This window comes from Rattus rattus, chromosome 2, assembly GCF_011064425.1.
Source record: "Rattus rattus isolate New Zealand chromosome 2, Rrattus_CSIRO_v1, whole genome shotgun sequence".
Lineage (NCBI taxonomy): Eukaryota > Metazoa > Chordata > Mammalia > Rodentia > Muridae > Rattus > Rattus rattus.
Window position 1 is genome coordinate 74,172,686 of NC_046155.1, and position 14,817 is coordinate 74,187,502.

Genomic DNA, 14,817 nt, shown 5'->3' on the forward strand with positions numbered 1-14,817 from the left:
CTATCTTGTTCCATATTCTGTGCCAAGCACCTGGAGTAGGGACCAGCTTAGGACCCACGAGTCCTTGGGCAAATGAACATGTGAAATTGCCTGTTCGGTGCATGTTCCTGTATTCAGGGGCACACCTGGGTGTGGGTCATGGGGTTCTCAAACCACTCCTCCTGCTCCCTTTCCAAACTCCTTGAAAGCCATGGCCCAGTACCTGGGTCCCATGGGCGGAGCAGGGGGCGGCCTCCTCCTGGGAAACTGGATCCCAGGACGTGCAGAGCAGCAGGGAGCAGGACTCCCTTTGTCCCCCATAATCCTCTCCCGCCCTTGCCCCCTCCTTTCCAACCACCAGGGTTTAAGGTCAAATTTGGGGGCTTTAGGGGTCTAGGGTGTCACCTCAGTGTCCCCTTCACTGGATATTCCTTGCCCTGAGGGCTTCTGGTTGGTCTGGAATATATGCCCTCATCTTGGTCCCTCCCAAAACTCTCTATTCTGCCCCCTGGCTGGGTCTGTGTCATTCTCTGGCAGGGCCCTGTCTGCTGCTCTCCTAGGGACTAGCTCCCCTCCCTCCTGGGCGGCTCTAGGGCTCAGTCCCAGGTATAAAGCTACCCAAGGAACAGGAGGACAGGTGCCCTGGAAAGACCCAGAGACTGCAGAGGAAGGAGCCAAGGAGGGAGCATGTACTGCCTGCTGGGTGAGTGAGGGTACAGGGCACCAGGGCCCAGAGGCCAGGAGGAAAGATGGCTTTGCCAGCTTCATCCTGCTGTTCAGTCTCAGCTACCCAAGGATTGTAGAGCTGCTGGGAGACGTACATTCTTACAGATAGAAGGACTTACTCACCATCCAGTCAAGGAGTGGTTATGGAAGCCCCGCTAAGTATTGGTATAGCTGTCTCTTGGTATACACAGAGGATTGGTTCTGGGACTTGCCCAGCAGAGAACAAACTCCAACGATGGATGCCCCAGTCTCTTAAATAAAATGTCACATTTGCATATAACCTATGCACATCTGTTCATACACTTTATATCTCCTCTAGACTATTATAACAGTTGATGCGATGTCAGTTCTGTGCGAGTAGTCAGTGTGCTGTATCGTTTAGGAGACAAGGAAAAGCAATCGTTGTTGCCCACTGCAAATGTCATTTTGCATCTGCAGTTGCATGGGTGTAGATTTAGAAGGCTAACTACTGTAAGGAGATTTGGGATACACAGAAGGGAACAGACATCTAAAGGGGGGATGGCGATTACCCTATCAGATTTGTGCTCCAAGCAACAAAGAAATAAGTCACACTGGGCACAGTGCTACAGGTAACAAAGTAATAAGTCACCGGGGGGATGGTGCTACAGGTCTGTAATCCCCAACATTTGAGAGGTTGAGGCTGGATGGTGAGTTTGGGGCTAGCCTGGAATACATAGCAAATTCCATCCTAGGCCACATAACAAGACCCTGTGTACAAACAAACAAGGAAATTATAATGGCTTGTGAGAAGAGATGAGCCCACTCAGCCTTGTTGAAGGCATCTCTGTGCTCCATCTTCTGTCTTTCTTTTTAAAATGAGACAGAGTCTCACTGTGTGAACCAGACTGATAAAGAACTCAGAGATCTGCCCCTTCTGCTGGAATTAAAAGCACACACAGCCTGGCTGACTTTCGGTTCTCTTCTGCGTGGCTCTGAACTTCGGGAGTTTAGGAATATAAGAGAGCTAAGGAGACCACCCTACATTTCCATCCCTCCTCCCCAGGTGGGTGACCTCACACCGTGGATGGGGGCACAAGCTGCCCCAGGGATTTGGGAGGATCATTTGTCAACATGTATTCAAATAGAAAACAATCAGGTTCCCAACACCTGTGATCCCAGCACTCTGGAGCACGCCGCAGGAAGATGGACAGAAAGCTCAAGGCCAGCCCGAGCATTTAGGGAGACCCTACCTCAAGACAAAGGCTTTCTGACTCCAATGGGAGAATACATGTCTTACATGCACATAGCTATGGGGTTTTCTCCCACACAACATAAAGTGAGTGTGATTTTGCACTGCTAGAGACCCTGTCTCAAACATAAAACAAAACAAAACCAAAAAGGCAGGCCTGGCATGGTGTGGTATGCTTTTAGTTCCAGCACTCTGGAAGGTAGAGGCAGGAGGATCTCTGTGAGTTCGAGGCCAGCCTGATCTTTGTAGTGAGCTCCAAGACAGCCAGAGCTCCATGATACAGAGAAACCTTATCTCAGAAAAAAACAAAACCAAAACCAGAGATATCTGTACATCTGTATTACAAGACTAGGCACAATGGACAGGGTCTGGATCCAGCTAACATGTCCAGCAATAGGTGAATGGAAAGAGAAAATGTGCTACTTTACACACAATGGAATTTTATTCAACCATAAAAGAATGAAACGATAACATTTTCAAACGAAATGAAGGCACTGAGATCATTATGCTAAGCAAAATCAGTCAGATTCCAACAAATACTGCATGATTTCTCTCATATGCAGAATCTAAGTTTTTTCCCCCTGGCTGGCCTGTAGACCAGGCTGGCCTCAAACTCACAGAACTCCTGAATGCTGGGATTAACAGCCTGCATCACCACAGCCCAGCTATAAATGTAAATGTATATCTACAGGACATGAAAGTAGAAGGAGGCAGAGGCAAGTGAATTTGTGAGTTCAAGGCCGGCCTGGTCTATAGAGCGAGTTCCAGGGCAGTCAGGGCTGCATGAGAAACCCTGTTTTGAAAAACACAAACAAAGCCAGTGCTGAGGGAACAGAACCTCTGCTGACCTGTGTTCACACTGGATGAGGAGGGGGCCGTGAGAATGTTTCAGCAGTACAGGGACATGCTTGGATGGGTGGAGACTATACCAGAGGGCTACCAGGTCAGAACAGAGACCAGGGAAGAGAGAGGGTGACAGGGCTTGGCCTGAGGTGCTATAGGTGGCAAGAAGGAGAGAAGTGATTAGATTCTGGGTGTATCCTTTGATTTTTTTTTCAAAGTTTGTTGTTGCTATTGTTTTTAATTTTTATCTTTTTTTTTTTTTTTTTTTTTTTTTTTTTTGTGGGTAAGGAGGTCAAAAGAGGGCATCAGATCTCCTGAAACTGGAGTTAAGAAAGGTTGTAGGTTACCATGTGGGTGCTGGAAATTGAACCTGGGTCTTTTGGAAAAGCAGCCAGTGCTCTTAAATGCTGAGCCGTCTCTCTGGCCCACTTCAAACTTTTTATTGAAAGTAACAAATGTACTGAAAAGTACACATTATAATCTAAGTATCCTAGTAGAGTTGGATGGATTTCCATAAAGGGAACTTTTTTTTTAAGATTTATTTTATGTATGTGAGTACACTGTTGCTGTCTTCAGACACACCAGAAGAGGGCATCAGATCTCATTACAGATGGTTGTGAGCCACCGTGTGGTTGCTGGGAATTGAACTCAGGACCTCTGGAAGAGCAGTCAGTGCTCTTAACCACTGAGCCATCTCTCCAGCCCTAAAGGGGACATTTTAATGACTGTTCAGATAAGCGACACTCCCACAACTGCATAAGGTACAGAGCACTCAGGAGGCAGAGGCAGGTGAATCTCTGTGTTTGAGGCCACTCTGGTTTACATAGTGAGCTCAGGACAGGCAGGGTTACACAGTGAGACCCTGTCCCAAAGGGGAGTTCTGGGCATGAAATAATCAGCCAATCAGGTAATTCTGCCCTGACTTGAATAGACAAGACAGGCGACAAATACTTCTTTGCACATTCTTTGAATAAATGAATGATGAATCAGAGGGCCAGGGACTTAATGATGGTCTTTTATATCCCCTAGCAGCTCCCCTCTGCCTACTGAGCCTGCTATTGTCACCCCTCAGTCCTGCGGCCCCCATCTCCCCATCAGAACCCATCGGTCAAGCCTATAGCCTGGCCCTCTACATGCAGAAGAACACATCAGCATTGCTGCAGACCTATGTGAGTGACATTGGGCATGTGCAGGGGTTGGGGAGAAGGTGCTGGTCTGGACAGGGAGAGCAAAGCAAGTCCAAAGGACCCCTTTGTGAATTTGAGGTGGGCAGGGGCTCTTAGCCAGACTTAGCACATTTACTTGTGTTGGTACTGATGGCTGAGTGACATTGTCCTGGTCAGCTCTTATAACTCGGTCCTGACTTTCTCATTCGCCAAGTTATGTGTTGTAGGCACAATGTTATTGTGTCCTGTGTAAGGATTGTCCTTGTGTTATTCAAATGCTGATTTCTGTGCCTGGTATCTGGTTGCAATCCTTATTCTGAGAATCTCCTGTCTCAGTGTTGTGTAAACATTGCTTCCCAATTATTCCCTGATTGGCCAATAAAGAGGCTGATCAACCAGTGATTGGGTAGGGGAGAGAATAGAGCTGGACTTCCCCCCAGCCAGGGGCTGGGAGGAGGAGAGAGAGGAAGGGGGATTTGCCTTGGGGAAAGAGCCAAGGAAACTCCACGAGAAAACACTTGGAGCCCAGAGAGAACCAGGTCATTTTTTTTTCTTTTTTCTTTTTTTCGGAGCTGGGGACTGAACCCAGGGCCTTGTGCTTGCTAGGCAAGCGCTCTACCACTGAGCTAAATCCCCAACCCCTAGGTTATTATTAAAATGAAAATATCATAGGGATTTTGACTGGAAGGTGGCCAAAATATCTTAAAAGATTAAAATAAATTAATACTGCTCAGTTGTTGTGCCCTTAAAACTTGTTAAATAGCTGTAATAGTCCAGTCTCAATTATTTGGGAGCTAGCTGGGTTAAGAGGAAAACTGCAACAAACACTTATTAAAAAGCTACTAATAACGTGGGACTCTGTTTTTACTGGACCTCACCACATACACATGCACACAGAGACACAGACAGATACACACAGGACACACACACACACACATACACACAGAGGACACACAAGACACAGTTAGAACCTTAGGGAGTCATTCTTTTGGAACCAGCTCATGCCCTGTGCTCACTTCAGCTCTAGTCTGTTCTGGTGCTCTGCCCCATTGGCTCATGAACCCCTAAAATTCCTCTGAGTGTTGGAACCAGGATCTATTTTATAGATGACAAAATGGCGTCGTAGAGAGGAGTGGTTTGCCTTTGGGCACTGAGCTAGTGAGGGCAATAGCAGGGTCTGGAAGCAGGTCTGTGGAACTCCATTCTAGAAGCTCCCGCCCTCATGCTCACTCGCCTCTAGAAGTAAAACTGGCCACTTACTTTCTGAGTCTTGGGTGTGCACTTGCTTAACCCATCTGGTGCTGGTTTCCATTCTGAGTGGAAAGGACAGGGATCCTATTGGCCAAAACTTGGCCTGACGGTAGCCCTGTCCCTTCCTAAATTACACAGCTGCCTGGCCTCAAGACCCTAGAGTTTACGGTTCTTCTGCTGCATTGTTCTTTAAAACATTACAGTTACAAACTCTAGGTTCTAAGCTGGACAGGGTGGTGCACACCTTTAATCCCAGCACAGAGGAAGCAGAAGCAGGTGGATCTCTGAGCTCAAGGTCTGCTTGGTCTACAGAGTGAGTTCCAGGACAGCCAGGACTATAAAAAGAAACCCTGTCTCAAAAAAACCAAAACAAAAGAAAAATATATTTAGGTTCTAGTCTTATCCCTACCACTATTCCCTGTATATGGTTAGATACCGTAACTCTGCTTTTCCACCTGTAAAATGGGGATATGAGATTAGGTGGCCTATCAGGTCTGTAAGTGTGTATTAGGAATCTGTGTATCTAGGAATGATGCGTACATCTGTAGTGTCAGAACTTGGGTGGCAGAAGTTGTAAGAGTTCAAGGTCAGCATCATCCTTGGCACATAACGAGTTTAGGAGCAGCTTGGGCTACATGAAACTTTGGATAAAAAAAAAAAAAAACACCAAAAATTAGGAGAAAAGGACTGTCAGGTTGTCTGAGTGGGTGAAGGCGCTTGCTGCTAATCTTTCGACCGACTTCCGTCTTGGGAAGCCACAGGTAGAAAGGAAGGCACGTTAGTCAGGTGCATGCACTTGCGTGCACACACACATAAGAAATACTTAGTGTATTTTCTAAAAAGGTTATATATAAAAGAAGATTATACATGCAGTGTCAAGTCTGACATGGTGGCACATCCCTGTCACCTCAGCTAGGAGGTAGAAGGACGATTGTGAATACAAGGCGTTCTGGATCACACAGCAGGATTCTGTCTTCAAAACAAAACAGGAGCCGGGGAGACAGCACACACACATGCACGTGCACACACACACACACACACACACACACACACACACACACACACACTCAGTGGGGGAAAACACTGACCGCCCTTCCAGAAATCTTGAGTTCAGTTCTCAGTACTCACCCACAGACATCCGCAACTCCAGTCCCAGAGACCTGATTCATGCTTCTGGCCTCCAAGGGCACTGGGCACACACATGGAGATTGCATGTAAGCACTGGGCACACACATGGAGATTGCATGTAAGCACTGGACACACACATGGAGATTGCATGTAAGCACTGGACACACACATGGAGATTGCATGTAAGCACTGGGCACACACATGGAGATTGCATGTAAGCACTGGGCACACACATGGAGATTGCATGTAAGCACTGGGCACACACGTGGAGATTGCATGTAAGCACTGGGCACACACATGGAGATTGCATGTAAGCAAAACAGCCATATATACATAAAATAATGCAAACAATACAAAACAACCCACCCACAAATAAGCCAAAAGGACCTGCGAGTCTTGGCTTGTCCAGATGAGGTAAGACTATAGCTACTAAATACTGTGAATAAGAAATGTCAGAGGGGGTTGGGGATTTAGCTCAGTGGTAGAGCGCTTGCCTAGCAACCACAAGGCCCTGGGTTCAGTCCCCAGCCCCGAAAAAAAAAAGAAAAAAAAAAAAAAAGAAAGAAAGCGTCAGAGGCGGGCTGGAGAGATGGCTCAGTGGTTAAGAGCACTGACTGCTCTTCCAGAGGTCCTGAGTTCAAATCCCAGCAACCACAATGGTGGCTCACAACCAGCTGTAATGGGATCTGATGCCCTCTTCTGGTGTGTCTGAAAACAGCTACAGTGTACTCATATTAAAAAAAAAAAAAAAGAAGAAGAGAAAAGAAAAGAAAGGTAGCACACACCTTTAGTTCTAGCACTTAGGTGGGGGAGCAGAGGCAGGTGGAGCTCTGAGTTCGAGGTCAGCCTGGTCTACGAAGGCAGGCAAATCTCAGAGTTTAAGGTCAGCCTGGTCTACAGAGTTCCAGGACAGCCAGGGCTACATAAAGAAACCCTGTCTTGGAAAAAAGAAAAAAAGAAAAAAGAAAAACGAAAAACAAAACAAACACACAAAAGAGACATCGGCTGTAGTCATAGTGCTTGCTGACAGTCATGTATCAGTAGGCAGTGGTCATCACTTCTCACATGCTAGGTGCTGTTAGGTGCTGTGTGTTCATTTTAAGGTAATTTTTTTTTTTTCGGAGCTGGGGACTGAACCCAGGGCTAGGCAAGCGCTCTACCACTGAGCTAAATCCCCAACCCTAAAATAATTTATTTATGTATGTGCGTATGTCTTCAGACACACCAGAAGAGGGCATCGGATCCCATTACCTATGGTTGTGAGCCACCATGTGGTTGCTGGGATTTGAACTCAGGACCTCTGGAAGAGCAGCCAGTGCTCTTAACCACTGAGCCATCTCTCCAGCCCTGTGTGTTCATTTTTTTTTTTAAAGATTTATTCACTTATTATATATAAGTACACTGTAGCTGTCTTCAGATACACCAGAAGAGGGCATCAGATCTCTTTACAAATGGTTGTGAGCCAACATGTGGTTGCTGGGAATTGAACTCATGACCTCTGGAAGAGCAGTCGGGTGCTCTTAACCGCTGAGCCATCTCTCCAGCCCTGTGTGTTCATTTTTAGGTGCATTATTTCCTATTGTTGTACCACACTGTCATGCAGAGCTATGGCCTGTTGTGACTCAGAGAGACACAGCTGATACACAGAGGACAAAGGGGAACCTGTGGTCCGCTTGATTACCTGTGAGGCTCCTAAAGGGTGGTGAAGGGTGGCTTCCTCGGGGACAGTATCAGTCTCAGAGGGAAGATATACACCCAGACACCCCTTCAACCCCCTTTGCTTTTGCCTCTCATCCATGCAGCTCCAGTACCAGGGCAGCCCCTTCAGTGACCCTGGCTTCTCAGCTCCCGAGCTCCAGCTTAGCACCCTGCCTTCCGCAGCTATCTCCTTCAAGACCTGGCATGCGATGGGCGATGCAGAGCGGCTAAGACAAGCCCAGGGAGCCTTCCTGGCCTTGACCCAGCACCTCCAGCTCGTGGGGGACGACCAGAGTGACCTGAATCCTGGCAGTCCTATCCTGCTGGCCCAGCTAGGAGCCGCAAGACTCAGGGCCCAAGGCCTACTGGGCAACATGGTGACTATCATGACTGCTCTGGGGCTGCCTGTCCCTCCAGAAGAGGATACTCTGGGTATAGTCCCTTTCGGGGCCTCAGCCTTTGAGAGGAAATGCCGAGGCTACATAGTGACCCGGGAATATGGTCACTGGACGGACCGGGCTGTGAGGGACTTGGCTCTACTCAAGGCCAAGTACCCAGCATAGAAGGTCAGCCTTCTGTCAGACGTCTCAAGAATTTCTCGTTCAGAGGACTCATTCCTGCCTTACTTCTGAGACTGAGAACACACCACATCCCACTTGGCAGACAGGGTCTGTGTACCAAGCATTTGGGAATATTCCTTGGAAGTCAAACTTCTACTTCTTTTTTTTTTTTTTTTTTTTTTTTTTTTTTTTTTTTTTTTTTTATTGGCTCTACCAGCTGAGCTAAATCCCAACCCCCAAACTTTACTTCTTATTGTCTGGGTCTTCCTGCCAGGTCCTAGAAACTCCCTTCCAGATACAGAGGGGAGGGCACTCTGATCCATTTGACGGATCACTAAACTAATAGTCTATCGATTTTTTTTTTTTTTTTTACTTCCTAGTTGGAAAGAAGAGCCCTGCTGAAGAGGCTTTACTCTAGGGAGAGAACATTTGGTCTCCCAGGCTTGTCCTGATGTTCTATTTCCTGTGTTTGAGGAAGTCCGGGGTCTGGCTTCGTGTCTCTGTCTACCTCGATTCCTACATGAAGGCCTGGCCTTTCTGAACACAGGTCTCTTTTTGCTGGAGTTCCTTTCTTTGGTCTACCTCTCCATTAATGGTTTCTATTGAGCTCTCCAGTGATGGTGGCCCAATGCACATCCCAGCCATTAGGACTTATGCTGCATCTGTTTCCTGCGGGGAATATCCACTTCCTGTTCAGAACGGACAGGTGGTATCCCTGGCCTGTGCCTTTGTGGATACTGAGCGGGAAGGGGAGCCTCTGGAACTCTAAAGATCCCATCTCCTCAAATCACTCTCCCCACATGCAACTATGCTTCATAAAACTTTAGTTTTATTGTTAAACAATTTATTTACAAAAATTTAATTTATTCTCAAATAAAACTCTTAAGATGTTTTTCTGCCCTTCCCTTCCCATTGACCAGCCTAAGGGCTGGGGGCCATTGAAAACACAGTAGGGAGGCAAGAAATGGGAGGACCTCAAAGGGGGAGGGATTTGCCTACAAAGGAACTGGTGGGAAGGTCCTGAGGGTGGGTGGTCTTGCCACCAGGGGACAAGTAGGCACTTTTCTGGTTAGTAAAGAACAAAGAAACTGAAGGGACAAAAAGGGTCACCTCCATGAAATGAAGTAAGAGTTACACATACCCATATAGACCACGGGGAGACAGATGGGGAAATTGGGAGTCAGAGGCAGGTGAATCTCTATGAGTTCGAGGCCAGGCTGGCCTACACAGCAAGTTCCAGGCCATCTAGAGCTATATGGTAAGACCCTGTCTCAAAAACAAACAAGCAAGCAAGCAAAGAAAGAAAGAACCAAGAGACAAGGAAACAGAAACAGAAACCTCTTGGAGACAGAAGAGTTCAAGACAGGAGAGAAAGACAAAATGAGAAATTAGTGGGCACAAGAAGCTCCCTGAGGAGGCGAGAGCAGAAGAGAAAGAGACTACACAATGCAGAAAGATAGGGACAGCCCAAGAACACACATGGATGACATAGATGGAGAGACAGAGAATTAGAAGCCAAAGAGGCGGGACAGAGTGAGCTTGCAAGAACAAGTACTGAGTCTCAGGCAACGCCCCCTGGCACCAGTTGGCCCAGGTCACCCTCGGTGCGGCTCACCCACTCGCCATAGAGGCTGCACACGTGGAGCCCCAGCACCTTGGCTGAGAAGACGCCTGCCGCACTGTTGGAGGTGAAGAGGGCGGAGGTGGCGACAGGCTCTGGCACGGGCCCGCGGGCTGCAGCGCCCAGAGCGGCCAGCACCGTCTCCACCGCGGCGCCCAGGGCCCGAACCTGGCGGGCCGCGTCCTCCAGGCTCCGCAGTAGGCGCGGCGCGCGCGGGTTCAGCTCCGCCTGGCGGCGGCGCACAGCATCCAATAGCGCGGGCAGAGCACTCAAGGCGGCTGCATCCTGCCGCAGCCGCTCAGACACCGGTAGCCCCGCGTGGCTCGGAGCCGGGCCACTCAGGCCGGCCAGCGGCAGCCGCGGTGGTGAGAAGCCCGGCAGCCCAAAGGGCTCTCCCTGTTGCTGCACCTGTGGAGACATAGCCACGGGTCAGCCGGGCTCCAGGGAACGTGATGGGGGTTTGTCCACTCTTAACAGCCCTCTTCCCCTCTCCTGGGACCTTAGTTTCCTCATCTTGCAAATGAGAGACAGAGCCTATTGACATAAAACCAAAAAATCACATGGGCGTTTGCACACCACTGCCTTTGTTTCTCTAACAGCCAATAAGAGTGCCAGTTTCATAATGTAGTCAGAAGTGTGCAGGGACTGAACAACAAAGTGTGGGTCCCCAGGAAGAGCTCAATAAATATTAGCTATTTTTAAAATTTTTTTAACTTGTTTATTTTGAGCTTTTGCTGGCCTAGAATTCACTATTGAGAACAGACAGACTGGCCTCAAATTCATAGAGATCTGCCTGTCTCTGCCTCCCAAAAAATAGTGTGTGCCCTACTATTTTTTTATGTGTGTGGGGGAGCATGGTACCACACTGCACAGTTTTCGTCCACCTTTATGTGGGTTCTGGGGACTAAACTCTGGTTACCAAATTGCCTAGCAAGCCCTTTACCAGCTAAACTGTATCTTCAATCCCAGACTTAGGCTTGACTCCTTTCTGCCACTTCACTAGCTGTGGGTTCTTGCAAGACCATTCCCCTCTTTTGGCTCCACCGTCTGATCTTTGAAAGCAAGCAATGTTCCCTGTTCTGTCTTTCTATCAGACGCCCCTAGAGAATCGCAGAAGCAGTGCAGGGGCCAGATCAGACTCACTTCCTCTTCCCCTAGTGGATAACCTTCATTTGCAGGAACAAGTGAGAAACAAAGGGGATTTGTAATTTGCCAAATGCTGTGAGAATAATATCTATGGTTCGCACATCTCTGGGCACCGGTGCAGGCCTTGTGGTTGCCACTGTGGATAAGGTGTCTTCCTAAAAGTGAGGATGGCAGTGATGGGTGATCACTTTGTAATTAAGAAAATAGGGACCACTGAGATGGCTGCCACCCTGCCAGCCTCAGTTTGATCCGGGGTCCATATAGTAGAGGAGAGAAACAAATTATCTTAAGTTATCTTCTGACTTTCATGTACACAGCATGGCACTTGTGTAGCCACACACAAGCACACAAGATAAATGAATATAATTTTTATAAAAGGACCTGAATACAAACAATGATTGAGGGTAGACTACTCCCCCGAAGCAGTAGGCTACTATCCCAGAAGCAGCAGACTGGAATCCTGATCAAAGCTGGTAAGTCTACAAAGCTTGCTGTATCCACCCTACTGCCACTTGTTATCATGGTTACATTTTAATGTTACCATTACCACCAAGGTCACAATTTAGCAACCTCACAGTCTGTCGGAACCAAAACACCAGCCTTCCCCCACTACACTATAGTAATCTGGAGGCCAGGCTGATGGCAAGACCCTTTCCTCTGTAAAGGGACCCTCAATGGGAAGAATTTTTGCCCCCGACTGACACCCCCTCTTAGCTTCTCTTTTTTTTTTTTTTTTTTGGTTCTTTTTTTCGGAGCTGGGGACCGAACCCAGGGCCTTGCGCTTCCTAGGTAAGCGCTCTACCACTGAGCTAAATCCCCAGCCCCTTAGCTTCTCTTAATGTCCCAGGTGGGAGTGTTCATAGTTCATATTATTCTCCTATTTCATTTTACAGCCCAGAGAGTTGAAACATCCCCATCATACTGAGCCCAGATCTAGGTTTCCGATTTCCAGAGTTCCCTTTGTTCCCTCAGAATGGCTCCAATTTTTTGGCACCGAGGATGGAGCCTCTAAGCTGAGGCACATTATCCTGTGACTACTGACAGGTCCTGTTGCAGGATCTTTGATTGTGGTTCAAAGAAAACCTAACTGTTAGCAAAATATCCAAGGTAAGAAAGATGATGAGTTTGTCAGATGCAGTTAATGTGTCCTGGAGAGGTGATTTGCGCCTTTAAGGCCTAGTCCTAGTAAGACCAGAAGGCTAACGAATGGAAGGTTCCTACCTATTTTAAGGCAAATTGCTAGGACCCAAGGCAGACAGGTGGATGGCCTTGAGCTGTCCCACCAGAAAGGTAAAATGGTTTGGGCTCCCACTGACTCGGCTTGGCACCCAATCCCCACCACGGTGACACAACTCAGCCTCCCGAGGGTACGGGAGAAGAGTTTAAGACTTCTTTTATAGCAATTGTACCTTTCTTTGAGGGGGGGCACCTTTTAGGGGCTCTCCTCTTTTGGCTTGGAGGAGCTTCATGGAAGAAGCTCTGGGTAAGAAGCTCTCTGGGCTTGTAGAGAAGCAGCTGGCAGGACACAGTTGAGACAGGATTCTAGGGAAGAGCTAAGGAGCCCTCCTGGGTTTGGAGGAGCTCAGAAGGAAGGTAAACTAGCTTGGTAGAAGGACAGCTAGAAGGAGATTTCTAAGGAGCTAGCAGTTGAGTTGCAGAATCAGGCTCGTAAATAGATATTTTGTAGGTAGTTAAGAAAATAAAATTTCCTGACTGAACTAGCAGGCTTATACACAGCTCCCACCTCGTGTGTCTTTTGTGGGTACAAATAGTAGTTATATTTAAAAGGATAAATATTGCCAGGTCCTTTACTATGTGGCCAGGAGAAAGTTAACATTTCCCTCAGAACCTTTGGTTTCCATTGCTGGGGATGAGCTGGAAGAAACGGGTGCCTGAAGACATCGAGAGCGAGCGCTCAACCCTGCGCCTACTCACATATTCCTCCAGCAGTTGGTCTGCATATTTGGTCAGGAGGCGTGCAAGATTGTGTGTCTGGCGGATCTTGGCCTCCAAATGGGGTAGGAATGAGAATGAGGAGTCAGTCTGGTGGTCTTCTGGTGGGAAAGAGGAGGGAAGGAGAGGTTACGAGGGCAACCCAAACCCCACTCCTCAACCATCTTTCTCAAGGTGGCTCTTCTTGAACCCAGAGGCTCTGCTCTGGATGCCAATATTCAAGCTATGAAGAATCTGTCTCAACTCAGGAAAAACCAAGCACCAGATTTCTGCAAAGCAGTTTCTCCACATAGATGTCTCTCCTATCCCCAGACCACTACTGAAATGCTATCGGAACCAAATTTAGACACCTCCTTCTTAGTGCTGCCTCCATTCTCCCTACTCTCAAACCAGTTTCTTCCTTCCACTTCAGGCAATTTGTTCATACTTCCAAAGTAGCTTCTTTTATCCATGTGAATCTATCTGATGCTGAGACACCACTGTCTACCACCAATACTATCCAGAAACTCTTTAAGGACAAAGTTCACATATGTTTGGATTCCTCCAACTCGTTTGAATTCAGTTGGTATCTTTGAAGCATTGAACGAGCCTTTCCGGCCGCTTCAGATAGAGAAACAGAAAACCTATTCCCTTCATGTTGCCCCAACGTGATATATTAGGCTCAGCAGCAGCAATGAATCAAGGACAGGATGGCCTTCCCTGGTTAGAGGGTGCCATAGGAAGCCGACTACATTTCCCAACATGCACGCTGCTGGCACCCCAATGCATGCTGGGGAATGTAGTCTCAACCCGACAATCCCCTCTGTCGGAGTTTCCCACCGCCAGCGGAGCACTTAGAAGCCTGTATTTCGTGCTCTTGTCACTTGTAGCTTCTTCGAAGATCAAAGACTTCCTTAACTTGGCCTCTCCCTCAGTCTTCTAGCTTTGATTCTTTCCTAATACTCAAGAAACACTCTTTTCCTGTCCCAACCCGACCCCAGCCCCTTTTCAGGGTGTACTCACCCATATATATTCGGTGCTCTAACCCTTGAACCCAAGGCCCTGAAGCCTCAATTCCTTGCGCCTGCTCTTTTTCCCAACTCACCCGCTGGTTACCTGACACCGGCGTCTCCTCTCCCCCGCCCAGGCCGTTCCCCTCCCAGACTTGGGGGTGGGGTGGTGCTGACAGACATCCAAACCTCAGCTTTTGACCCCGGACTCCTATTCCCACCAGGGACCCAGGACCAGTCACTAAGTCCCTTACCCAGACTTCCCTCCCTCTGGCTCATGCTGGCCCCAGGCTGATCCTGTTTCCTTCACACACCCTTACCGGGGAGGAGGAGGGGAGGGGGGAAAAAGGGGGAAAGGGCTAGGGGCGTGGCTCGGGCTCGGCCAATCATAGCTCAGACCCCAAATATTTCCTTCCCACCATTACTTTCAGGCAAAATTCCTTGGCCCAGAGCTCAGTAACCGGCTTGTGAGCTTAGACTGGGAAGGGGCCAGAATTGGGAGGCAGGTGTTGGCACAGTGAATGGGAACTTGGGCCTTTAAACGCAG

General features: G+C 48.1%; 2 protein-coding genes across 5 annotated transcripts; one reads left to right on the top strand and one right to left on the bottom strand.

Moving 5' to 3' along the window:
• Positions 1 to 666: 666 nt before the first annotated feature.
• On the top strand, positions 667 to 8,569 carry LOC116893894 (cardiotrophin-2). Its single transcript, XM_032895613.1, has 3 exons — positions 667 to 682; positions 3,788 to 3,927; positions 8,106 to 8,569. Exons 1-3 carry the CDS (start codon positions 667 to 669, stop codon positions 8,562 to 8,564), a joined length of 615 nt encoding a protein of 204 aa, XP_032751504.1. The 3' UTR covers positions 8,565 to 8,569.
• Positions 8,570 to 9,368: 799 nt separating this feature from the next.
• LOC116893896 (cardiotrophin-1) lies at positions 9,369 to 14,617 on the bottom strand. 4 transcript variants are annotated; one of them, XM_032895614.1, is made up of 3 exons: positions 14,525 to 14,617; positions 13,264 to 13,382; positions 9,369 to 10,590 (listed from the first exon to the last, which is right to left on the bottom strand). In XM_032895614.1, exons 1-3 carry the CDS (start codon positions 14,547 to 14,549, stop codon positions 10,123 to 10,125), a joined length of 612 nt encoding a protein of 203 aa, XP_032751505.1. In that variant the 5' UTR covers positions 14,550 to 14,617; the 3' UTR covers positions 9,369 to 10,122. The 4 variants fall into 4 exon arrangements, with proteins under 4 accessions (XP_032751505.1, XP_032751506.1, XP_032751507.1 ...); XM_032895615.1 differs by having other exon boundaries at positions 13,264 to 13,379; positions 14,525 to 14,605; XM_032895616.1 differs by lacking the exon at positions 14,525 to 14,617 and adding an exon at positions 14,284 to 14,365.
• Positions 14,618 to 14,817: the final 200 nt, after the last annotated feature.